The following is a 25730-nucleotide window of genomic DNA, read 5'->3' as shown; positions in this document are numbered from 1 at the left end:
GCCCAGCTGCAGTGCACCAAAGTAACAGCAACCCGTTTCGCAGTGTCACAGTGAGACAGTGAGACAGTGAGACAGTGGGACAGTGGGACAGTGGGACAGCGAGACAGACTTCATTATATTGTGTATTGCTTTTAGCAGGGACTTGTACTGCTTTTTCCATCTCAGTCTCTGCCCCCCAGCTTCGAGGGACCCCCCGTAGAGAGTGTGTGGGTGCAGTGAGACCGCTTGTCACTCCATCCGTCTGATGTTTCAAAAGTTTGGACAGCAAGATGGAGCAGTGGGGGAACCTTCACCAAGACACCCTCAGCCCCTGCGGCCCCCGTGAGACCAGCCCCCACACCCCTCACCCCGCACCCCCTTCTCCAAGTGCCTTCTACCCATCAAAGCCATCTAATCCACTCAGCTTCACTGAAAGATGCTCAAGTAGCACAGGTCAGCGAAGGGGGGTTGGGGGGGGCACAGCCCAGACGGGGTATTAACCCCAGTCGCTCCAGTAAATGCTGGGCTGCAGAAGCGAAAACGGGCGCTGCGGCGTGACCCTCGGCGTAGGTCCCAGTCGATAGAAAATGCTGCCGAGCCAATAAATAATGCAACATAATGGGCGTAAAGAGGCTCCATGAACACGGCCCGTTTGACGGATGGTGACCTTAAACGTGGCCATGGACCATATTTATGAGGAAGGGGCTCTGATTGGTACGGTCCTCCCCATCACTTCTCATTAGCATCGCACCGCTTGGCGCGTCTCCCGGCCGCTCGACGTGAGCCGTCGGTCCTCGAGCCCCTGCTTTCGCCGTCGTTCGCGCCGGAATTTCACCAGCTGGGGAGGAAACCTTCGGCCGCAGCCTCAGACGCCGTAAAAAGCACATCGGTGGGAAATCTCGCGAAATATCGTGTTCGATACGTGCGCAGAAAGGTAGTAAGTCGAGAGTCGCATTCCTGAGTAACAGCGTCCTCGCAGCTCTCCGCATCGTCGTAGCCCACGCCTCGCACCTAAAGTACCTTCGATGTTTCTGCAGCAAAAACACGAGTCTGTCTGTCTGTCTGTCTGTCTTCCTGGAGCGCTTGAGAAGAACCGTGACCGTTAATCGATAGCGGTACATTACAGCTGGCTCTGTGCTGGACCTTTGTTGCCGATGGGGCCATTTATGGAGCAGCCGACGAGACGGCGGGGGTTCTGCGGTGCGCCGTCTTCGCTCCTCGGAGCCCCCGGGCCTCCCAATTGCCCCCGAGGGCCCCGCGCATTCCGAGCTTTTCGTGAGTAGAAGGTGCCACAAGGAGTTTAAAAATACGATCTGCTGCAGGAGGCTCGGTTGGGGCCGGGGGGGGAGGGCTGAGGCGGCACGATGCTTTTGGCTGGAAAGGTCCATCGCCACACGGCTCCGTTTGCAGATCATGGGCACAACCTATTTTAAACAATTCGGTTTACATTTAGCTGATGCTTTTCACAACGCAGCTTAGAACTACTTATTCACTTATACAGCTGAGTAATTTTTTTACTCGAGCCATTTAGGGTAGGTACCTTGCTTAAGGCTACTACAGTGGGAGCTGAGATTCGACGCTGCAACCTTCGGGCCCAAAGGTAGAGGCTCTAACCACTACAGTACCGGCCGTCCCCACGCCGTAACCAAACCAACGGCATTGGTCAGTGCACATGGCATTTTCTAAGGGCCAGGGAAACTTCAGCAGTGTGTGTGTGTGTGTGTGTGTGTGTGTGTGTGTGTGTGTGTGTGTGTGTGTGCACGTGAGCGAGTGCAGAGGGCGAGCGACGCACCAGCGCTGGAAGGACGTTCTCCCCGAGCCTGAGTCACTGACGCTCGGCCGAGGCCCGTCCGCACTTCCAGGGTAGCGTCCCCCGAAAGACCTTGACCCGACACGCGACGAGTCCTAGGGCTGTTCCTCAGAGGGGCACCCCGGCGGGGCGTCGTGGCACGTAGGTGGTGACTCATGTGCAGCCGGACACCACCCACTGAGCCCTGGTGGCACCGTTAGAGCACTCGCCACGGTGCGGTGTCGGGCTATGTCAGTGGTTTTTTCTCCCAGTCTCACATGTGCGCGTGCACGCACGCACACACACACACACACACACACACACACACACACACACACACTGAGCGCTGTGTGGAGGGGAGGCCCGTTACGTTCGGCTTCCGTCTCAGCTCAAAACGTCGCACCGTCTGCAAACGGAACGCGGTAAACTAGTTACGCTCCGCATAACGTCGGGCGTCTCCGGCGCGCGGCTGAAATTACGGTCCGAGCGTTTTCTCACGTTCCATAAAACACAGCGTGTTCGGTGCACCGCGGCTCAGCTCCTCCACACACACAGAAACACACACTTTTCTCCGTATCTTCGCTCGCTCCCCTATTATTTTCTTTCTGTCAAGCCTTGAACTTGCAGCATTGTCTCCCATGAGCACTCCGGCGATCTCAGCACATTGAGCAATTAATGAGGCATCATAATGAGAGCGCTGCTTTCCCGAAATCCATTATTTGAACGTCGTCCAGAGGAGAGAAGAAAGAGCACAAACAGGACCAAAGACAGCCTTGTTCGGAAACTTGCCTCTCGCCCCATCCTTCTCCGCCTGTTCCGCGTGGCGGCTGCGTGCTGCGGTGAGCAGGTGGGCCGTAGCGCCAGCGGCGGGTTGGAGCGCGTCGCCTCGCTTCCCGGCAGCAAAGAAGCTCGCGGATGATCATTGCGCTGCAGCTCAGCCTCAGCGATCTGCCGAAGGACTCGATGCCGTTTGACCGCGGCTCCAAGAGCCGGGAGCCGAAGATGTGCGAAGCGGCAAATTCTCGGCTCTTCCCACCAAGGTGGCCGATATCATCGCGCCTTCGGATGCCGCTCACGTCAGAGGGGCATCGTGCTGCTTCGGTGGCTCATTCTAATACCACTCAGTCTTGGCAGAGCTGTGTGTCTCACATGCGTCTCCTCCGGGTGCTCAGGTTTCCTCCCACAGACCAAAGACGTGTGCTTCATGTCAATTTGTCTCTCTGAACTATAGCTTGTAGTGTGCGTGTGTGTGTGTGTGTGTGTGAGACAGATGACCAGGGTCCTGTCCAGACTGTGTTCTATCTGCCACCCGTGTGCTGTGGTTTGAGCGACTGTCTCATGCTGTTCCCTTCTTCATGCCTTGTGCATCTGGGGTAGGATCCAGACTGTCATGACCCTGCATCACACATACTGTTACTGACAATGAATGAATGAATATCCAGAGCAGGGACACTTGGAAACAAGGTACAGGACACTGAGAATAGCAGCACTGCTGTGTGGATTGTTCACACTCTGTTGCCTTTTCTTGTTCTGGAGTCAAAGTGGAAGCCAAGTCTCACACACACACACACACACACACACACACACACACACACACAGTCTGAACCGCTTATCCCATCCGGGGTAGCAGGGAGTCAGAGCCTAACCCGGCAACACAGGGCGTACGGCTGGAAGGGGAGGGGACGCACCCAGGACGGGACACCGGTCCATCGCAAGGCACCCCAAGCGGGAGTCGAACCCCAGACCCACCGTAGAACGGGACCCAGTCAAACCCACTGCACCACTGTGCCCCCCGGAAGCAAAGTCCTTGAGTCCAATCATTTGCTCCATCTCATTTCTGAAGGAAACCATATTGCACCAGGCAACATAAATAATGACTGAACACACGTCTGGGTGAATTAATTATGGAACAGGCCTTTCAAAAGCATATATGCTGTAAACGCACCAGAAGCGTGAGGCAAAGAGACAGGAGGTCCAGCGATGCACCGGTGAGGGGGTGTCAAGTGCGAAATGACTCAGCCGAGGTGCGCACCTTGTTCCGAGCTGCGGGAGCAGATGGTATCTTCCTGCGAGTTCACGAGGAGAGCAGAGCAGGAACTGTCCAGCCTCAGGGCCTCATTCTTGACCTGAATCCACTTACAGTTACCTGCTCTTGCAGTGGCTGCGCGTCGATACCCGAGAGGTACGCCCCCGCTCCGTGACAGCGCCCCCTCCCCCCTCGCTCTTACTGCAGGTACACAGTGATACCCCAAAGACCATACTTCCCGACGTCCAGCGGGGGGAGAGGGGGATAGTATTTTTGAGCCAAACGTCCCACTCGCCACAAACCTGCTCAGGATGGATCGCCGGTCCACGGGACATCTGAACCCAGAGCCTGTCCTCGGAGCGATTTTTTCACACTCGGAGGGGGAGCAGCAGGGAGATGGCAGAGCCACCCTGACAACAGCAAGAAGTTTACATCTCACAATGATTAATGGAACGCTGCCCGGATCGGAAGCGGCAGCTGCAGGTAGGGGGTGAGCTTGTAAATCATCTCCAAGGATGACGCTCACAGCGCAATGGCGGAAGAAAGACGGGACAAGGGGGTTCATAGGAAGGCAAGGTGGGACAGCCCATGTTGACCATGGCTCTCCTGCGCTCTGTCTGTCTGTGTGTCTGACTCTGTGTGTGTGTGTGTGTATACGTCACACCCGATGGGAAGGCAGGGCGCCGGCGAGCCTCACGCTCCCAGCAGTGTAAACACGGGGCTCTAGGAAAGCAGCGTCCTCACCCAGCACTGTGTCTCGGAGCAAGCGCAGCCCACGTCCTTGAGGCCGAGGCAATGTTTCTGCAGCAACCAAGGCAACGAGCCGTCGGCCGTGTCCCAACGCGCGGCTCCCTCCCGCCCGCCGCACAGCACGCCGACGGGTTCGACGGCCCCCGCCCATGTTGACACCGGGGTCTCAGTCTGGGGTCCGGCGGGGATCACCGGACTCTCCCCGGTGCCCGCAGCCACCGGGCCCAAGTCATCCAGCAAGCTCCTGCACGTGTCTCTTTAAGGCCCATCCCGCGAGGACGCCATGTATACGTGGGACGCGACACACACACACGTCGCTCAGTATAAACAGCGGAAACTCTGATTGGCTGATGGCTCAAAGAGAGCAGATCTTCGTGGCGGAAAGTCTGCTTTACATGCACCGAGAGCAAACTTCGTGACCGACGCGCGACGCAACCCCCCCACCCCCACCCCCGATGCAGAGCAAATCCCTTAATCTCGCCTCGACATCCAGCGCTCTTCAAATCAGCATTCTGGTACCGACGATATCAGGTGAAATTGCAAAGCGAGGTCATCAGCGTGTCAAGAGCTCCATCGGAAATCTAGAAATTTGCAGGGCTGCTTGTTATCGAGTGACGTGAGGAAAGCACATGCACTGCACACGGTTTCGCTCCGAGCAGAGAGACCCTTCAGCGCTATGTTCTACATGACAGAACAGCACAGGACTCCCGTGTCCGGGTGCCTCCCAACCTCACGGCCCTGGCGCATCTGGACGGCTTCCTACCATCTTTCCTGTAGAGGGCGATCTCCACTTTCCTCTCCTCGGAGCCCAGCAGCGCCTGGGCCATCTGCACCACGGCCAGCTTCTTGGTGTGCGGCCCGTAGAGGAAGTTGCAGGTGCAGGGCTTCTGCATGACCTCGGCGCGCGTGTAGCCGCACATGGAGCAGAAGCCGTCGTTGCAGAAGATGATGGCGCAGTTCTCGAGGCGGGCGTTGGCGATGATGAACTTGCGATCTGTGGGGACAGGGACACGGTAGCGTCACTCGCTGTCGCCTCTGGATTCCTCGCTCGCTTGCGGCCCTGCCGGTACCAGAGTCTTGCACCGCCCCGTGCGACTCTGACAAGCGCGCTCGTTGCCTCAAGCGCGGAATAAAAGCGTCTCTTGAGCAGCGGTGGCGTCCGAGACGAATTGCCAAAAGCTGCAATAAATGGTCGCGTTCCCCTGCGCTCTGCAACGGGCCATGACAGCGGAGATAACCAGAGCAAACAAAGATGATGTGAGCACCTACTGAACGCATCTTCACGACCCCATCGGTCCAGACCGAGTCCGTGAATGGAAGGCGAACCTTCAGGAGAACCTTCAACGAGCAGCGACGAGCCTCCCCTTGAGTCGGGACCCCGAGTTCCCCAAGTGCCCCACTGCGGATGTGCGCCGCGCCCCGAAGGAGATACGTGCGAGCTGTTACACGGGGGAAAACCCTTACGATGTACGCGAACGCGTCGCCCGGAGAAGCACGTTGCAGGGAGCCTCACGTCGCCCAACGGTTTCCTAAGAATCCGTGTTGATTCCTGCGAAGGATCTCACGTGACTGCAATGAGCTCCGGGATCTCGCGTACGTCCTCAATACGGTAAGATGAGACGGCAACGTTTCCGTCACGGTGCAAAATGTGCCGTTATTTTCTCCGGCCTTGGTTTCTCCTGCGGAACACAGAAGAGGCCGAACCGGTGCTCTGGAGGAGACGCTACGGAGGGAGGAAGACCTGGTTGCAGAGCTGTTCCAACTTTGAAAAACTTCCGAAAGTGAGAATTTGCTCGGTCAGTGTTTGCATATGTGCCGGAGTGCTGAACGTAGGCGAAGCGTTCTTGGAGATACGAGTGGCCGTGAAGCACAGCGTTCCCGTCTCTCTCTCTCTCTCTCTCTCTCTCTCTCTCTCCTCTGCATTCATATGAAACACAGCAAGTCTCTGCGTTCGTTTCCATTTCTGCAGCACTATTACTTGGAGGACTAAGCTGTTCACGAGGAGCAGAAACTCTTCCTGGCTTCTAACTGCACGTCTCCTACAGATGCCCCCCGAACTCACGTATTGACTCTATCGATCGCGATCCCTCTCGGGGGGGGGGGGGGGGGGGATCCCAACATCTTCGGCATCCTCATCTCGCACGCGCTCTGCAACGCGGTGCCGCCGCTCGCCTTCGGATCCTCCGGCCCCCCTCGATAATTGATGTCACTTTTAATTAGCAAAAGCTATAAATAACCCGCAAACATTCATAGGCGCGGTCTTATTGGCTCGTGCTGCCGCACACACAGCTGGAGCCACTTTTAGAAACGCGCTGATTTCTCTTAGTCACCGTCTTGCTTCGATAAGCCGACGGATGACCGGCCCCGTGTTAAATGCGCCGCTTCGGCTGGGAGGGACGAGTTTCCTCGGGGACCCATCGCCGCTGACACACTTTATTTTAGCAGTTCACCTCACGAAACTGACCTCATATCCTACATTCTACTTGCACGGCACAGGGTTCGAGCCATTCCTGGAAACACAGCCAGCGCGTGGTGCCGCGCCGCTCGCGTTAATCGCGAGAACGGCACGTGGACGGGATAGGAAGGCAGCTGCCCGTAGAGCGCCGGCCGTTCGAGGCGTATCGGCGGTATTCTGGAGGTGGGCTGCAGGACTTCTCCGGGTCCTTCCTTAGAAGGACAGAGTAAAGTTAGCGTGTGACAGGCGAACTGGTGGCGGCAGCACACAGACACACCGAGTGGCAGCGGCAGCAATTTGTCCGGGACGTGTCGTTATTCGCTCCTGTTTGGACGGGAGCGCTTCATCCTGCCGTGTCCCCAGGAGACGGAGGAGAAGACACCTTAATGAGACTCCCAAGTGAGGCTTCCAGGGGAAGGAGACGTGATTGAAAGACACGATGGCCCTCGCAAGAAGAAAACACTACTTAATATCGCCATTAATACATGAAAAAATAACCCTTAAATGAGCTGAACTGAGGGGGGAACAACTTGTGGGCCTGCAGTTCACGGCTCGGTAAGCGGCTGAGCGCGGACACCGCTCATCTCCCTCGGACCGCCGACCTACTACGGCTCTTCCGTGTGGGTGAACGTGTCACGGGGGGCAGGCTTGCCACAACGTGTTTGTGGATGTGCTGCGGGGGGGCGAGCGCGACGCGTACTTTCCTGTTTTGCTGTCGGTATTTACTGAGACCTCAAGGCGGATCCTCAAGGATTTCCATTTCCTGCTGAAGCCCAAAGCGGGTACATCGGACAGCCCCCCCTCCCCCCCAATGTGAGAGGAACCTGGCCGGGGCCCTGGACCCGTCGGGAGCTCTTCGCCACGGCCTTGCAGCGCTCGTGGAGCGCAGACGCGTCTCGCCCGGAGAGCTCGGAAAGGGCATCGGGGCGGGAGCGCGACACGGGAACCAAACGGACGACGCGTCGCGCACGGACCCCCCGCTGAGCGAGAGGAGGGCGACGGCACGGAGAGGAGGACGCTTCTTGGCAACGGGACGGCAGCCGCGCTCGCCGGCATGCCATATGTGTGTGTGACAGCGTGACGGGAACTGGGCGTTTCCAGGCTTACCGGGAGCGCAACGAAAAATGCGTAACAAGGCATAATAAGAGCGCAAAGGACCGCATCTGTCGCTCACGGCACCGTTTTCGCGATCACTGATGTGCGCTGGAGACGCACGCTCACTAACCGAACGCTGGCTGTTGGAGAGAGCCGCTTTCGCTGTGTGTGAATCTCACTTATTTGTGTCCAATCGCCAAATTATGGACTGCGGCATCAGTCAGCGGCTCCTTTCGGAAAAACGTGCCCCACGAAGGCAGAGGGAACATTTTCCAGTTGAGCTGAAATAAAGATCGACGTCACGTTTCCCGAGGCCAACTGCGGCGGCCCTCCGTCCCTGTCACCGGCAGCCCGGAGCGACGCGAGTTGCCAGGGCGATACCTCGTCGAAAGGGAAAAATACCCTCCTTCATGCTTCACGCTCCCTTAATTGGAGGGTACATGTTCCAGAAAGCGTGATTAAGGGCACAGCGGAAGGGATTTCTGGTGAGCCCCTTTGAATGGATGAGCACCGTTTATCTACAGAGGGACGGGGGGGCCACACGCCGTCAGGTGGACGCTTCCCAGAATTGTTCCCGCAACCCACTGTCGCAAATCCAGCTGCCGAATTAATTTTGAAGGTTGGCGGGGGAACCGAGGAGGCGCGGAAATTAACGGGCGATCTAAATGGATTTTAAAAGTGTGTCTATTGGGAAAGGATGATTGTTTTCACTTCAATCCCATCCAAAGCGACACACTGTGATTATTTCTATAATGCTGGGAAGTGCAGTTTTAATTGCCACCTTCAATTAGTTAAAAGAATATTTCTTTGCGTGTGTAAAGGCTGAGATTATATTATTCTTTCGCAAAGAATTTGCACAAATTAAATCAATTTATTTCCTCAAAGGGTCACGCTAAATCAAAATTTCATCACACCATACTCTCGTGACTTATTAATCCGGGAACGAGTGTGAGCACATCAAAGGAACATATCAGAATCAATGAGGAACAACGGAGCTTCGGCCTTGTGAAGACAAAGAGTATTCATCTTTAAGGGGGAGGACAATTCTTGCTGAGGATTAGGGTTATTATTTTTTTTCTTTCTTTCTTTCTTTCTTTAATCTTTTATAAAGACCGACAGCCGGAGGTCAGATTTGTCTTTAATGCCTCGTCCCGTAGGTACCGGTTCAGAGCCCGACCTGTAAACACGTACGAAACGTGAGTTCATACCCTCTTTCATGAACTCATCAGAATTAAAGTGAGTTTGTTAAAGCAGCAGAGGTGAGTGCAGGTGGGAAACGTGTGTAAACGCAGTAAAATCCCGTTCGGCCCATTCAGTCCTTTCTTGTGCCGCATCTCAACGAACGGCCTCAAAGCCTTTTCCACCACACCAGTGACGTTAATAAGAAAAAACTGTTAAAGGGAAATGCAGCAAAATGCCAACAAGTGACAGAAGACAGGAAACGGCTCATATATCGCAGGTGCAGGAGGCGGGAGGCTGAGGGGGGAGGAAAACCATGCAGGGCTTTGCACAAAGTGGCAATGAAGGGCTGGAAAACACTTTGGAAGAATACTTTACAGTGCAGTCGGTCCGAACCGAAACACGCTCCGCACGCACGCACGCACGCACACACACACAGCTACCCATTACACTGCTAAAGTACACACTCCAAGGACATGCTCAGATATCGTTTTTACGAGCAGAGGGTTATGGACAGTTTTTTTTTGGTTGTTACACTGAATATGAGCAGTTATTGAATGAGTGAATGAAGTCACAAAAGAGGAAATTTCTGCTGAGCCATAAAGTGGAGCGAAGTGTGTGACGGCACAGCGGCACAGCGGGTAGCGCTGTTGTCTCACAGCGCCTGGGTGGTGCGGAAGGATGCGGGTTTGATCCCCACTCAGTCTGTGTGGAGTTTGCATGTGCTCTGGTTTCCTCCCATACTCCAAAGACATGCTGTTCCGGTTCCCCCGTAGTGTGTGAGTGACAGGGAGAGCGTGTGTCTTCCACTGTATGGATGAGTGACGTAGTGTATCCAGCAGTGTAAGTCACCGCGGTGAATAAGGTGCGTGGGCTGGTAACACTACACAGAGTTCACTGGAAGTCGCCTTGGGGGAAAGTGTCGACACTCCTGTGGAGAACAGAGCAAAGGGATCAATCAGTGTCCAGCGCTGGAGCTGCAGCACCACACAGGTGTGTGAACCGCTGCAGGTGTGGACGACCTCCCTTCACCCCCCAGCCTAGGTATTGGAGTGCACTGCGCTGTTCGCTCGCTCACACACACACACACACTCACACACACACACACACTGTCCATTCGGGCACCTCGCACTGTACTGTACTGACGCCGGAGCGTAAAAGTAAACGAGCACGAGCTCGAGCGAAGCCGGTCACCGCGCCGTGATTTCCGACGCATCAAGCGCAACACGTTCGTTCGTTCGTTCGTTCATGTGTCCGAACACAAAGCGGGACTTGGTCTCGAGCTGCTCCTTCCGCTCGTCCCCGTCGCGTCCCACAAGTTCTGCAGCGCTGCCGACGTGTGTGTGTGTGTGTGTGTGTGTGTGTGTGTGTGTGTGTGTCTCGCGCGTCACACACTTTTTCACCGTGTGCCGCGTGTCCGCTTGAGCTCCGGTGCCCGTAGACACACACACACACACACACACACACACAGAGGGAGAGACAGCGAGTCGCGGACGGACTGTGTGTTCGCAGCACCGACAGCCACGGGCGCCATGCAGGGGGTCTGGTGGGGGGGGGGGGGGATGAGCGACGCACGTTCGGCGCAAATCAAATGACACATTGATATAAAGAGAAGATGACAATAAAGACATGACGACAATGAGAGGAGGCGACAACACAGAGATGATGATGATGATGATGATGATGAGAATAAAGAGATCTCACTCTGGCCCTCGAATTTGCGGATGATCGTGTCCAGGAAGGTGTTCTGCGGAGCCACGTGCCCCCGTCGGACCGGCATCCTGCCCCCTCTGTGCCACCCCCGGGAGGGGGGGGTTGGATGTGAGGAGACCTTACGGGGCAAAGGTGTCCGACACGACCGGCGATGTCACCCGCAGGAGCGCCGCGCCTTCCTCGCGCGGACCGCGATCCACGACCGAAACACGCATCTAAAAAAAAAAAAAAAAAAAACTTCCACGGACAGACAGGAGCCGCGCGCTCGGCGCGAGATGCTGCGGGATCGAGGCGCTTTTCTCTTCACTTTCCCGAGCGGAACGCGCCGCTCCTCTTCTCCTCTGACGTCACGCAGGGAAAGTGGAGAAATTCCGCCTCGCGACCCGCCCCTCGCGCGGCACGCGCGAAATGTGGGGCACGCGGAGGTGTGACGGTTCTGGTGTCGTCATGGCGTTTCCCTCCTCCGTCCCGGACGGAGCATCTCTCCGCGCGGGTGGGAGTGGGAGTGGGAGTGGCAGTGGGAGTGGGAGGGGGGTCCCCTCAGCTGCTCCACCCTTCACTCAGTCGCTGCTGAGAAAGCAGCCAATAAATTGTCCATAATCAATCGGAAATCAATCATTTGGGCTCCATCGCACTGCATTGATCGCACTTCCCTTTTTTAAGCTCTCGTCGCGCTGACGGATGTCGAGGTGAACTGAGGTCGCGGCCCGTTCCCTTCATTCACAGCTGATCGTGGGTTCGAAGCCCGCTCCTGCTGCAGAGGTACATTTCTTAGATCACACAGATACATTTATTCGTTTCTCGGACGCTTTTCCTCAAAGCGACTTGCAATTATTCACCCCTGCATACAGCCGGAGATTTTACTGCGGTAATCTAGGTAAGTACCCTGCTCTAGGGTACAAGAGAGCAGCAGGTGAGAGTGGAACCAGCAGCCTTGGGGTAAACACTGTACTGTGGACTGCTCGTACTACAGTAAGAGTACCCTGCAGTGTCAATAGATCCGACGACGCAAAGTTCAGCATGACGTGACACTGCCCCCCCCGCCCCCCGACCCGGACGAAGGTGTTCGCTGTACAAAAACTATTGGTACGTTATAAAATAATAGAATGTTTCTATTTTAATACAAGTCGTCTTGAGCTCGTGTTTACTGCAAAATAAAATGTTCACATCACGTGTTCATACAACATACATAACATACATTTAAAGCAGCCCAATGACAACTGTATGTTTTATTACCCCCCCACCCTCTTTCACTGTGTTCGTCTTACAGTCGCTGCACTTTCACTTTTCGGACCAGTTATCGCGAATATGTGAAGTTTCAAGAAACGCGGATCGCTGTTATTTTACCCTCAGCTGAGGTACAGTACAGTACTCTACTGTGCTCTGCTTCGGCTCCTCCGCCTCCCGCCCTTCGACGCTCACCCTGCCGACACACGGACCGCCGCCAGGGGGCGCACTTGGGCCCCGCGCCGCCCCCTCCGCTCAGTAGCGCAGACTCGCCCTCCAGGTTTTCTCTGGAAAGATCCAAGTCCGTCTCATGGTGAAACTGTGCAGCATCAGGCCTCTGACTGAATTTGCAGAACTGAACGGAGAATCCGGTGAATTTGTAGGAACTGGCACAGTATGATGAGCCAAGGTCCAAGGTGTGTTACCCTGTTAGACAAGCAGTCAATGTTTTACCCATTTATGTAGCGGGGTATTTTTACTGTATCAAGTCAGGGTAAGTCAAGTAAGATCAAGGCTACTACAGCAGCTAGGAGAATCGAACCCAGATCTTCAGACATCCAGGCAGTAGCCTACCCCATCGCTCTGCCATCGGCTCCCTCAACCTACGGGCGGCAGAAATGTTCCAAGAGTCTTTCTCGATTTCACCTGGACAAACATGTTTCTTCTTAATTCGGCTTCATTTACCTGCTATTTAGTGAAACTCTATTCACGGACTAATGTTTCTAAGAACTTTGGCAAGTGTGAGTTTTAGAAATTTCACAATGATTTACTGTACGTGCGGTGGCGCGGTGGCGCAGCGGGTTTGGCCGGGTCCTGCGCTCTTCGGGGGGGCTGAGGTTCGAGTCCCGCTTGGGGGACCTTGCGATAGACTGGCGTCCCGTCCTGGGTGTGTCCCCTCCCCCTCCAGCCCTGTGCCCTGTACTGCCAGGTTAGGCTCTGGTTCACTGCGACCCTGCTTGGAACAAGTGGTTTCAGAGTGTGTGTGTGTGTTTACTGTATGTCCCAGCAGTCAGTGGGCTAAGAATTTTTGCCAAATTCTATTATTAAAAACCACAAGAAAATAATAATTTTACCAGCACGTGAAAAGAATAGAGGGGGTGCAGTGGCACAGTGGATTTGGCCTGTGCCTGCTCTCTGTTGGGTCTGGGGTTCGAGTCGCACTTGGGGTGCCTTGCGACGGACTGGCGTCCCCTCCGGGGTGTGTCCCCTCCCCGTCCGGCCATACGCCCTGTGTTGCCAGGTTAGGCTCTGGCTCATCGTGACCCCACTCAGGACAAGCGGTTTCAGTCAGTGTGTGTGTGAAAAGAATATAAATCACATCCCAGTCCAGGTATGGTGTTTATGGCCCAGAATATTTTTACTAAACAGGAAAACGCTGCGGCGGCAAATTGTTTTCCCACCAAGAACTGCAGTGAAGTGAGCAGCTGTAACTCCAATATTAAATAAATAAATTAGATTCCACGCCAAGAAGCACTCAGGGGACCTGCACAGTTCTCTTGTCAAGCGTTTGCACTCGCTAAGTTCGGCTGTTGTTACGGCGACAACCTTTTCTCCGCTCCCCGGGCTCCGGTGGGAAAAGGTGAAGAGTTAAGGAGAGGCTGCAGAGGAGAAGCGCGGGAAGGAGAAGATAAAGAGGGTCGGGGTACAAAGAACAGCAAGGCGGAAGAGGAGAAAGGAGGGAGGAGGGAGCGCTGGGAGTTTGTGGGAGAAAACGGTAACAAAAGTGACAAAACCTCGGGGGGTCAAGCCTTCAGGAAAGGGCCCCTGGTATGGACTCCGTGTCCAAGAAAGGACCCACAGATCACAGCTCCTTCGTCTTTCACGTGTCTTTCCACAGGCGGCCGAAACACTCGTGCCGTGTAAGCGAAAGGACTCTGATAATAACATAATGTTGTTTAATAAACAATAATAAAATAATGACAATAATAACGACGTAGTGAAGGAAGCAGCGCAGGCGACGTTTCCCTTGTCGGGTTGACGGCTGCCGTCCCGTCGTCTTGAAAATACGATGATTTTTGTGTTTTTCCAACCCGGCAGTTCAACGCAGATCTCTGGACAGCGCCACTCGTCCACAGCCGTCCCCACGTCGCTCGTCGTCCTCGGCAGGACTGTCCTTTAGCTTCGACTCGACTCAGATGGAAAGCAAGACTCACGGTCAAGTATGTGGAGCCGGTCATGAACTTAAACTGTAAACTGGAGTAAAAGTGAGAAGTGCTCCGGGAACAGCTACCCAGCGCTACAAACGGGTGAATCGTTAGAAAGTGGCTTCCCGTACAAAGTTGACATTTTAGGACAAGGACACTGCGGTAGGAGAGGGGTTCGGATCAGGGAACTTGCGACCGCACAAGAGAAGCTCCGAGCGCCACGAGAAGAGCCACTTCCCCAATCTGTGGCCAACAGAAATATTTAAAAACCATTTATCAGTTTCATGTGGACAGTTTTCTTTTCATTTGACATTATTTACCTGCTATTTAATTAAACCACACTGACACGTTCATTTTCCTAATGGCTCTTGCACCAGTGGGTTTTGGAAATCTCAGCCACGATTTATGACTCATTAAGCAGTGGGCTTGAGCAAGGTACTTACCCTGAATTGCTCTAGTAAAAGTCACCCAGCTGTATAAATGGATGAATAGCTGTGAGTACCGTCGTGTACAAACGTCACATTCGCGTTTCCTTTGGGCAGCAGCATCGGCTGAAAAAACACTAAGAAGAGGGACGGCTGCTTAGAGCTGCTGCCTTTGGTTGCAACGGTCGAAAGTTCTAATCCCACCTCCGGCTGCAGTAGTACACTTAGGCGAGGTACTAACCCTAAACTGCTCCCGCAAAACTACGCGCTTATATGAGCGTAGGGGGTGCGATGGTACAGTGGGTTAGACTGCAGTCCTGCTTTCCGGTGGGTCTGGGGTTCAAGTCCCGCTTGGGGTGCCTTGCGGCAGACTGGCGTCCCATGCTGGGTGTGTCCCTTTCCCTTTCTGGCCTTATGCCCTGTGTTGCCGGGTAGGCTCCGGTTCCTCGCGACCCTGTATGAGACAAGTGGTTCTGAAAATGTATGAGTGAGTGAGCGTAAGTAGCTTCATGCTGCAAGTTGCTTTGAGAAAAGTGTCAGGAAAACATATGAAACAATAAAGCTTTTGATCAGAACAGGTCATTGTGATCATTTTAATGTGTGAATTTGTGTGAGTAGGTCTGTAATTTCATAGCTTTATGTTCAGTGTGTCCCCCTGCGCTGCCTTGCGCCCACTGATTCCGGGATAGGCTCCTGACCGCCGTGACCCTCATGAGGACAAGCAGTCCCTGAAAATGGATGGATGGATGGATAGATGGATGATGTACTTGTTCTGGAAAAAGCTGCAGAGCTCGATAGCATTGCTCAGTAAAATAGATTCATTACCCAAAGGGCCCCAGTCCCTGTCTCTGTCCCTGTTCCTGTCCCAGTCTCAGTCCCATTCCCTGTCCCTGTCCCTGCTCCAGTCCCAGTCTCTGTCCCTGTCCCTGTCCCCGTCCCAGTCCCTGTCGCTGTTCCATCTCAGTCCCTGTCCCTGTTCCAGTCCCAGTCCCACTTCCCACCCCTGTCCCCTATTTCTGCACCACGACTCAGGGTTTGCCCTGTGTTCCACCCTGACTGGCGTCTCGCTTTCCTGCGAACGAGTTCAGGCCCCATCCCACTGCCGTGTGCCCTTCCGCAACGGCACCAAGGACGAGAAGCCGGGCTGAGGGCAGGGTGGGGCGGGGTGGCAGAGTGCGCCGCATCAGCCTGGTCCCACGCAGGGTCCTCTGGGGTAACGGTGCCCTGACATTCGCACAGCGGTCCCATCTGTGCCTGGGTTCCAGACACCTGCACCGGTTCTGAGAGAAAACTAGATCTAAACACAATGAAAGCCTAAGAAATGGACACCGACTCATTTTGAGTTCCTAAAAAAAACACTCATAAATAACTATAATAACCCTTTCCCAATTAATTATTGAAATAATAGTAATAATAAAACGATTTTGTGTGTGGGTTCACTGGATTCCAGCCTGAGCAACCCCCCGAAATGCATCCAATGCTAATTTAAAAAGCATAAATTGTTAATGGAGCAAAGCCATTGAACGTGTGCTGCAGATCTCCTGTAACTGGATTCTGGCACGAGGGCTCATGGATGTGAGAGGCGCGCCGCTGCCAAAACACTGCCGTTTTTCAGGGGTTCGGTGAGGAGATCATGGCAAATGCGCACGTAAAAATGTGACGCAGGTGCAGGCTGCTGTAACCAGGCTGCACGGCGCTTTTCCTGCACAAACTCTTTGTTCGAGGAAATTCCCACAGATCTGTCGCCATGAACTGGCCATCGATTGCGTGTGTTTTCCCTCGGAGACGCGGTCTCAGCTTCGCTCGTGCTGAGAATAAAACCGAAGCTTCAAAGCGTCTCACTTTTCACGTCTGAGGTCCGGCGCTGCAGCCGATGAAATGATGATGATATAAATACCTCTTCCTGTCAAGGTGAAAATCAAACGAAACTCCGGGCTTTTCCGGAATCTCTCTGCCAGATCTACGCTGGAGAACCAGGCCTTCGCTTTAAAAGCCGAAGTCAAGTGCATTTAACTGCAGCCTTTTGTAAGGCGTAGCCCGGGTTCCTCGCAGGGAACGGCAGCCTAATGATTTCAGTGCAGCAGAAAATTCTAGAAGAGATCTCATCAATACACCCTTCACTCACTTCTCCGAGACGCTTAGGGCTCCAATCAGAGCTGTGTCGCTCCCATCAGCATCAACAGGCATCTCTGCTCCTTTGAACGACTCTCAGTCCCCCCCCCCCATGTGCTGCTTCTCTCAAAAAAAGAAGAGATTCTGCTGAGCTCTTAAAAACTGCTTATGACTGTGTGATCATGTGAAACCAGACAGTCCAGCTCCTTAGTTCATGGACACAAGTGTTTGTTTGCTGCTTCATTTGTTTGTTAATCCAAAGTCGCTTTTACTGTTGGGTCACAATAAGTGACAAGCTAATGCAGGCGTCACTTTATTAATTATTAGCTCTTTATGTCCTATGAAAACATCAGCTATAGTTAGAACTGAACTGAATTTGTAAAACCGATGATGATTTGTAAAACTTTCTAATACTTTTTTAGCTTCAAACTACATTAACATGACAAAGAAATTAACTCTACAGCACTACACTACACCACAACTGCCTCGAGCTCGCAGCCACACCCGCGTCCACGTGCTGTCCTGTGTATTTATTCATTACTTTACTGTACTATGTTCTGTGTTGCACCATGGTCTCCGAAGAAACGACATTTCGGTCCACTGTACACAGGCTGTATAGAAGGATGACAATAAAAACAGCCGGAGTCTGATCTGTAAATGGATTCGTCCATTAAACATGCAGTTTTTATCTCATTAACCACAACAGAATAAATTAAAAGGATGTAATAAGCTAGAATAAACTAAAATACTTATTAATTAAAAACTTTTCTCATAACTAAAATTGTTCAATGATATTTCCCATTTTCTTGCCACTTTTATCCTAGTTTGTCTCCGTTTTAGTCTCCATGGTAACAGAGCTACAATTCTTCCCGGCACTACTGGAGTCATCAAGACTAACGGAAAGCAGACGGGGGCTGTTGAATCAATGTGCTCCTGCACTCCTCTCCTGTGTGTGTGTGTGGTTTACCGGCACCTGTCGGCAGGATTTGTAAACATTTGATCGGCAATAAACACACATTTCAGAAAAGATATACAAGTTTAAATGCAAGGCCACTCCTGACACGTTGACGCTTTGTTTATTCTGGGAATGTGAAAGGATAAATGTTTACTGTAATGGTCCACAACACAGTTCAACACAACTCAGTTATAAAATTGTTTCATCTCAACATCGCGACTCTACAACATCGGAATATTTATACAGATTACGCTTTGGCTGTAGCTTCAGTAAAAGTGCGTTTTTATTGTGCAAATGTACTTGAGTAACAGTAAAAAATATCAGTGTGAAAAATGACCCTAAAAAGTATGTTTTTTTAAGACATTTACTGAAGCAGTAACATGTCACTCGCAAAGACACGGGAAACCACAAGTGTAGTTTTTATTTCTGGAGGTGGTTTAGGGCAGGGGGGCACGGTGGCGTGGTGGCGCAGTGGCGCAGTGGGTTGGACCAGGTCCTGCTCTCTGGTGGGTCTGGGGTTTGAGTCCTGCTTGAGGTACCTTGTGACAGACTGGCGTCCTGTCCTGGGTGCGTCCCCTCCCCTCCAGCCTTATGCCCTGTGTTGCCGGGTTAGGCTCCGGCTCCCTGCGACCCCAAATGGGACAAGCGGTTCAGAAAGTGTGTGTGCGTGTGGTTTATGGCATGGGGCAGCAAATCTGAAGCTGAGGTCAAAGTGTGGGTCAAAAACCAAGGTTTGAATGTTGAGCTCAGGATACAGGATCAGTGTGCAAGAGTAAGATGCAGGACCAGAATACAGGAGCACATGCATGTAGGGCTGTGGTCTCTAGGAGGTTCCATAACTTGGCAGGGGTGGAGCTTTTCTCCTTTATTCTTTCTTGCTCCTAATTCCTGTCCGGTGACGTGACGGTACGTGTACAGGAGTAAAGGTGATGCATTACTACCCACCTCTGCCTGTAACCCAGTGCTCTTCTGTTCTCTTACTCATTTATTAAAGAAAGAACATAGACAAGTGAAGAAAGTGCAGTGAAAAACAAAAAAATAAATTGGAAAATGTATCTATGAGTCGTTGATAGAAATACGAAGGGAAAATGAATGAGACCATTTCTTCACAGTGAACTCCTGAGCAAAATGAAAATACAAGTCTGAGTGCAAAAAAATACCAGACTTTTGCTGGAGTAACTTATTAAATTCATTATTAAAGTAAGCTATTTCCACTCAGCAACGAGTTCTAAACAAGTTGTGTACATTTTCTATAGAAACAATCATTTTTTTTTTAATTTAATTTAATTCAAGGGTGCAAAGGAGGACAGTGGACTGTGAAGCTGGTATAATGTGCAAAACCCCTTCTGCTCCACTTGTACCACTTTCCATCTGCACTGCAGTGCACAAGTTAACCAGAAGAGGACAATAAAATGTCAAAATACTGTAGATGCTGTAAATAGTACTGCGTTGCATACCGTGTGTTGAACAAATTCCAGAAATTGATTAAACTAGATTAAAAAAAATTAATATCAAGATATTAATCAGTAATAAACACATGATCTAAATAAACATCATTTCAAAGAAACATTTTTACATTAAAACTTGTAACCCTACTATTCCATTGTAGTGTACAGTGAGTCATTTAAAAAGTTTAACTTTGAAATTATTACATTACTGCCAATATGGACAGAAAACAGGGGTGCGGTAGTGCAGTGGCGCAGTGGGTTGGACCGGGTCCTGCTCTTTGGTGGGTCTGGGGTTCGAGTCCCGCTTGGGGTGCCTTGCGAGAGACTGGCGTCCCATCCTGGGTGTGTTCCCTCCTATGCCGGGTTGGCTCCGGTTCCCCGTGAGGGACGAGCGGTTCTGAAAATGTGTGTGTGTGTGGACAGAAAACTTCAGGTATATGAATGAGATATGCATTTGAAATAATGAAAATGACAGAAATTTCCATATTTTTAAACTGAAATATCAATAAATGAACTCAAGTTTAAAAGCTTCAAGACACGAAAAAGCACCTGTGGATAAAAAAAAAAAAAAAAAACTGGTAAAATCTGACATCTGTGGCCCGTTTTTATGATACTCATCAATTTCCAGCCTGTGCTTGTTTTATGTTCGTAATGTTTATGTCGAGCGCAGTTTTCGCTTCATCTGCAGCACAATATTTTGTCTGCATTGTTGTCATCGCATTGTCATCATGTGTCATCATAATAAGCACTTGTGCTTCGTAAATCCCAAACATTGTGAATTGCCTTGGTCAAAGGCACCAGTCAAATAAATAAATAAATAAATAAACAAAGAAATAACTGTGACTGACTCCGAGCGACGATTACGCTTCTCCCTGCAGCGAAAGAAATCACTTCCTCTAGAGCTACAGAGGGCGCATGGCCTTCAGCCGTAATAAAGCTCCTTTCATCCCTTCGCTGCTTCTGATGCTTCGATGGCAAAGAACACGGTGTTTTATTACCGCGCCCTCGTAGCATGAAACGCTACAGCCAAAGACGGCATTTGAAATGTTTACGCAGAATGTAAGTGTCTTTGGCCTCCATTCCAGTTTAGTGCCTCGTATTCAAGTTTGCTAGAACACAAGACAAAACTATTACAATAAATTCTATACTTCTCACACATACGGGGTCGCGGAGAGCCGGAGCCTAACCCGGGGCGAAGTGACACACCACACCCAGGACGGCACCCCAAGCAGGACTCGAACCCCAGACCCACCGGCCAGCAGGGCTCGGCCCAACCCACCGCACCCCCGCACCCCCGCACCCCCGCACCTCGCCCTCCCTACTTCTCAGTACAGCTGAATCACTAAATGAAAGAAGCCTGCAGACTTGTGCTTGAATTTAAATGGGAAGCAGCTCAATCTAAAGGCACTGCGCTGATAGTTTCATTCTATTACATTCCTTAATTTTCCAGCCTCTTGTCCTCTCTCCTCCCCTCTCCGTCACTCTATTGTGAAAAAGCGTTTTGTGCTCATTGGCTTCTGGGGATCCTGTATTCTGGGGACAGTGAAGCTGAGTAAAGTGCAGCTCAATGAATGGGGGCGGGGGGGATTAAGAAGTAAAAATAGGCACAATTTTCTACGTGACAATAAGCACTGAGCTCATTCATTAATAACTGGACCACAGCACACGATGGGTCGAAGCTCACCGCACACTTATTCACGGAGGAGTTCAGTTAAACCACGGCAGACTACGGGAAGGGCAGCCACACGGCACGGCGTAGGGGTCGGGGCATAAGCACAAGTCCCAGGAGCAGGAAGCCGCAGGAAGCCGCAGGAGGTCCAGCGGTGGCCCGCAGTCGGCCGTCCCGCATCCCGACCCCGTCGCTCGCTCGTATTTGCCTCCATCCTCCCGTGCTGCGTTGCAGGTTGTCTCTCTCAACAACCAGGGGTCTCTGACCTCTCCAGCAGATGGCGGTTGCCTTCCTGGCCTAGAAGGGCTCCTGCTCGTTTCAGCAGTTTACTGCGCATGGCGACACACCGGATGTTTTCCGGAACGTTGGCTCATTCATGGGATGTGTGTGAATCACTGACAGCATCAGACCATGACAACAAGACCTTGAAAACAATTCGGTATTTCGCACAGCGTACTCATCGGTGTATACTTGCATTTCGGGGGGGGACTTTTAGTGACTCACTTCAACAAGTGAAAAATATGATTATTTGCATATATTTAACTAAATGTGAGAACCTTCAGACTGGAAGGTGAGTCCTAAACAGTATTTTTCCTACCCTGCAGCCTGATATAAATTATATGTCATGTATTCTAATGTTATTACAAATAGTTCATTTGTAGGACAGTTAAACTGATTTCAGGCACTAACACTAATACTTGTGACAGTAAGAAAAGATTTACCATGAAAAGTATGTACAAACAACGAACTGTAGTTAATACTGAATAATAATAATAATAATAATAATAATAATAATAATAATAATAATAATAATAATGACGCTTTTTACGCGTGCGGAGAAACTTAATCAAAGCAGACTTCCAAAAAAACGAAGCAGACCCTCCGCGGCGACGCGCGATTCCCGCCTCGACGCTGATTCGTCCGGTCCGAACTTCCCGCAGCCAATCGAGAGAGGGGAGCGACGAGGACACGCCCCTTTACGATATATCAATGAAGGAACGTTTGTTTCGTTCGTCCTCCCACGTGCTCCAGCTTACTACGCTCGACTCGCGCCCGGTGCCGCAATGGGGGACAGGTTCGTGGTCATCCCGGTGCCGAAACGAGAAGAAGAAAGTCCGCACGCGGTGGACGAAGACATCTCACCTGTGGAAGAGGATGGGGGAGTGAGCCCCGCGGGGGGGCGGCAGCACGAGCAGTCCGGCGGTAAGAGATCTGAGGAATCCACGCGCGGTGAGTGAGGACAACGTGATCGCGTATTGATACACTCAGTCACCTGCTCAATGTGGTTAAGGTACAGCCAGGGTACAAACACTTTTTCGTGAGGAGCCCGTGAGCAGTTAGTATTTTGAGAGACTATTCATCATATATAAGGACTTTTAAAGGTTTTGCTCCTTTCTCTTTAATCTCTTCTTCTTCGTCGTGCGCACCACCGGTTACATTTACGTTACCATAGTTACTAGAGTACCGTGAGATAGAGAGCAGCGCCGTGCCCGTCGCCGGTCATCATGTCACGACAATCGTGACGTCGACGATTGTTATTTTCTTTTATTCATTTATGTCACTCCTCTGTGGTTCGCATCCTTCATCTCGTCTGTGGCCCGGGAGACCTGGGTTCGAGTTCCCGGTGGGGAAGCACAGCAGCTGCAGGGACGCAAAGGAAAGGACCAGAACTGCTCCGGCGGAACTCGTTCAACGGGACGCGGCGGTACAGCGAGTAGCGCTGGGGGGCTCAGGGCGCCTGGGCTACAGGACTGGATGTGGGTTCGAGCCCCTCTCCGTCCGCGTGGCGCTCGCATCGCGTGTTATGCCCGTGTTTCAGTCCGAAGACACGTGTGCGGAGGGTTTCCTGCATTTACTCGTCTAGCTGGCAGCTCTTTACCATGATTTATACCTGGCTGGGCACTTTTACTGCGCTACTTCAGGGTAAATACCTTCTTCAAGGGTCCTACAGCAGCAGGTGATATTCGAACCAGCAACCTTCGAAGCCAAAGGCAGCTCTGCCTGCTACCAGCCGCCCCTCTTATCATTGCACAGTAATAATCGTCGTAGTAACAATCATGGTAATAATCGTACGCTGCTGTGAAGAGAAGTTTCCGAAGGATGAATGTAAATGAACTGCAGAAGCAGTGGAATTTGAACCCGTGACCTTCGATAGCAAAGATTTATTCACAGGTCTCCCTCACCTGACAACCGTTTGTCATAGTCAGGGTGTTGGCGGTCTGGACCCTACTGGAATCGCAGGATAACCGCCTGTACACACACACACACACACACACACACACACACACACACACACACACACACAGTGATACTCCGCGGGCAATTTAGCTTCACCAATATACAGTCTTTGAACTGTGGAAGGAAACCAGAGCACCCCCCGAAAACCCACAAAAACATGGAGAGAACGTAACTCGTGTTTACTTTGCACAGCCAGGTAACTGGTCTCTCCTGTCTGGTGTTCCTAAGAGCAGCTCGTTCTCGCGGCGCTGCAAAGAAGTGTTCTGTTGCCATGGAGACCGAAGTGGCGCTGGATACAGATGAAAGGTGCGAAGAGAAGAACGCGATGAGTGTCGGCACATGGAGACTCGCACTTCACAAGAAGGAGTTTCCTTCAATGCCCGTCCTTCCACTTTCCAGGCATTTCTTTGCATTTAGAGGACAGAATTTGGATTTTGTACACCGGAAGTGTGGGGGGGGAGAAATGTTACATTAATGAATTTAGCAGATGCTTTCATCCACACCTACAGTGATTACTAACTAGTATTTAGTTGACCATTTTTCCATGTTTACTCACAATGTGAGATACATTAAATTATACTCCTTTCTGCCATGCATTCATATATACAACAGAGCAGTGTGTGAGACACACACACACACACACACACACACACACACTCGGGCAATTTAGAGCCACAGATTGACTTGAAACAAAGGGGAGAGAACATGCAAACTTCATCAAGAATGAGTGGGGTTCAAACCCATGTCAGATGCACATCCCAGGCACTGTGAGATACCATGTCAACTTGTGTGTTGAGTGTGAACATGTTACATTTACATTGCTTCACATTTATTTATCAGACACTTTTCTCCAAAGCACCTTCCAATGGAAACTATGTGGTGTTATGAGCCCACACACCTTATTCACCATGGTGACTTACACTGCCTGATACACTACTTACACTGGGTCACTCATCCATACATGAGTAGAACACACACTCTCTGTCACTCACATGCTATGAGGGAACTTGAACTGTGGGAGGAAACCAGAGCACCTAGAGGAAACCCACGCAGACACGGGGAGAACATGCAAACTCCACACAGGCTGAGTGGGGTTCAAACCCACGTCCTTTCGCACCACCCAGGTACTGTGAGACAGCAGCGCTACTCGCTGTGCCAGCGTACTGCCCGTTTTCATCTTCTTCGGCAGAATCCACACACACTACTACAGTAATGGCAGTAAGTAATTGCAGGAATCATTACTTTTTAAACTTTGTTTTATAAGGGACAGCTGGGATAAATAACTGTAAGCTTGTAATAATTATAACCTTAATGCTGCTAGTAGCATGGGGGTGCGGTGGCGCAGTGGGTTGGACCGGGTCCTGCTCTCCAGTGGGTCTGGGGTTCAAGTCCCGCTTGGGGTGCCTTGCGACGGACTTGCGTCCCATCCTGGGTGTGTCCCTTACGCCCTGTGTTGCCGGGTAGGCTCCGGTTCCCCGTGACCCTGTATGGGACAAGTGTGTGTGTGTGTTGCTAGTGGCTTTGGAGAAAAGTGAATAAATGTAATATAAATGTAGTATGCATGAGGCCCATCACATTCACCCTTTATGAAAATGAGATTTCTGTATCGCTTAACATTACCCTCTAATTCCAGAAAATGGAAAAACAGCAAGCGTAAAATAATAACTGTTTAATTTCTTCATGTGCAACTTCGAGAAGGAAAAGGTGAAACATAAAATAAACTGGAAAAAAGAGCAGGAGTTGCTGTTCGCTCTGCTCCAGAGGTAGATGGAAAAAACTTCTGGCGTGTAGAACGGTGAGGAAGTGTTTTTATCTGCAGGCCTGTTTGTTACTGAAACTGCACATTAGGGGGAAAAAAAGTTTTGCAAATAAAAATGAGAAAGTTTAAACATTTATTTTCCAGGAACAAATGGAAAAGAGCAGAATGACACAGAAAACACGCAAACATGAAGGGCTGAGTGCGTCGCGTTTGGGTGATTTGGGGTGAGCTTGGGACACGCTGTGAATGAAGCAGAACTTTTCACCGCACGAAATAACGGCATCGGTACTTTCACAATCCCGTCCTTTCCGTATTCGGTCCATTCGTAAGAACCGATTCGGAGAGGTTGGCGGGCGGGCGGGCGATCGGAATACCGTAGGAAACGGCCTCCGCGGCACGGCTGGGCCGTCGAGACAGGCCGCTTGAGACCGGAGGGCGACGTCTTCGCTCGGCGCCGCGTCGTTCGACTCGGCTCGGCCGTCACGGGCTAAATTGGGGCTCCCCGGGAAAAGTCGTTCGCCGACTCTTCGCGCTCGCTCCACTGGGTGCTGAAACGTTCGCTGTTTTTGAAAGGATCGTAGCGATTTGCACGTAGGTTAGAGCGGAGTCCCGTCCCCCGAGCGTGTTCGGCACATCAACAAACTGAGCAGCGTTTCACTACGTGACTTGTTTTGGGTCATTTCAGAATAAGGACACCCTGGGATGCCCACGAACAGCACGAGCTCCGTTTTCATGGACAGCAACGCTGCGGTATTTTTCCCTCTTCC

At 51.6% G+C, this 25730-nt stretch overlaps 2 protein-coding genes across 5 annotated transcripts in view; one reads left to right on the top strand and one right to left on the bottom strand.

Annotated features, from left to right (window-relative positions):
- The window catches only part of LOC108934016 (potassium voltage-gated channel subfamily H member 2-like), a 102407-nt gene extending 91061 nt beyond the window's left edge, over positions 1-11346 (bottom strand). The window contains exons 1-2 of the mRNA XM_029253491.1: positions 10978-11346; positions 5308-5538 (exon numbers count right to left, since the gene is read on the bottom strand). Coding sequence (XP_029109324.1) covers positions 5308-5538; positions 10978-11053 — 307 coding nt within the window. The 5' untranslated portion in view covers positions 11054-11346. The remainder of the gene's footprint in view (positions 1-5307; positions 5539-10977) is intronic.
- A 10649-nt stretch (positions 11347-21995) lies between these two features.
- The window catches only part of LOC108934026 (solute carrier family 12 member 7-like), a 42407-nt gene continuing 38672 nt past the window's right edge, over positions 21996-25730 (top strand). For all 4 annotated transcript variants that reach the window (XM_029253295.1, XM_029253294.1, XM_029253292.1 and 1 more), the window contains exon 1: positions 21996-22196. In XM_029253295.1, coding sequence (XP_029109128.1) covers positions 22031-22196 — 166 coding nt within the window. In that variant the 5' untranslated portion in view covers positions 21996-22030. The remainder of the gene's footprint in view (positions 22197-25730) is intronic.

The sequence above is a fragment of the Scleropages formosus genome, chromosome 7 (genome assembly GCF_900964775.1).
Source record: "Scleropages formosus chromosome 7, fSclFor1.1, whole genome shotgun sequence".
In the NCBI taxonomy this organism is placed as follows: domain Eukaryota; kingdom Metazoa; phylum Chordata; class Actinopteri; order Osteoglossiformes; family Osteoglossidae; genus Scleropages; species Scleropages formosus.
Note: the sequence above shows the minus strand (reverse complement) of the source record. Positions and strands in the feature narration are given on the sequence as shown.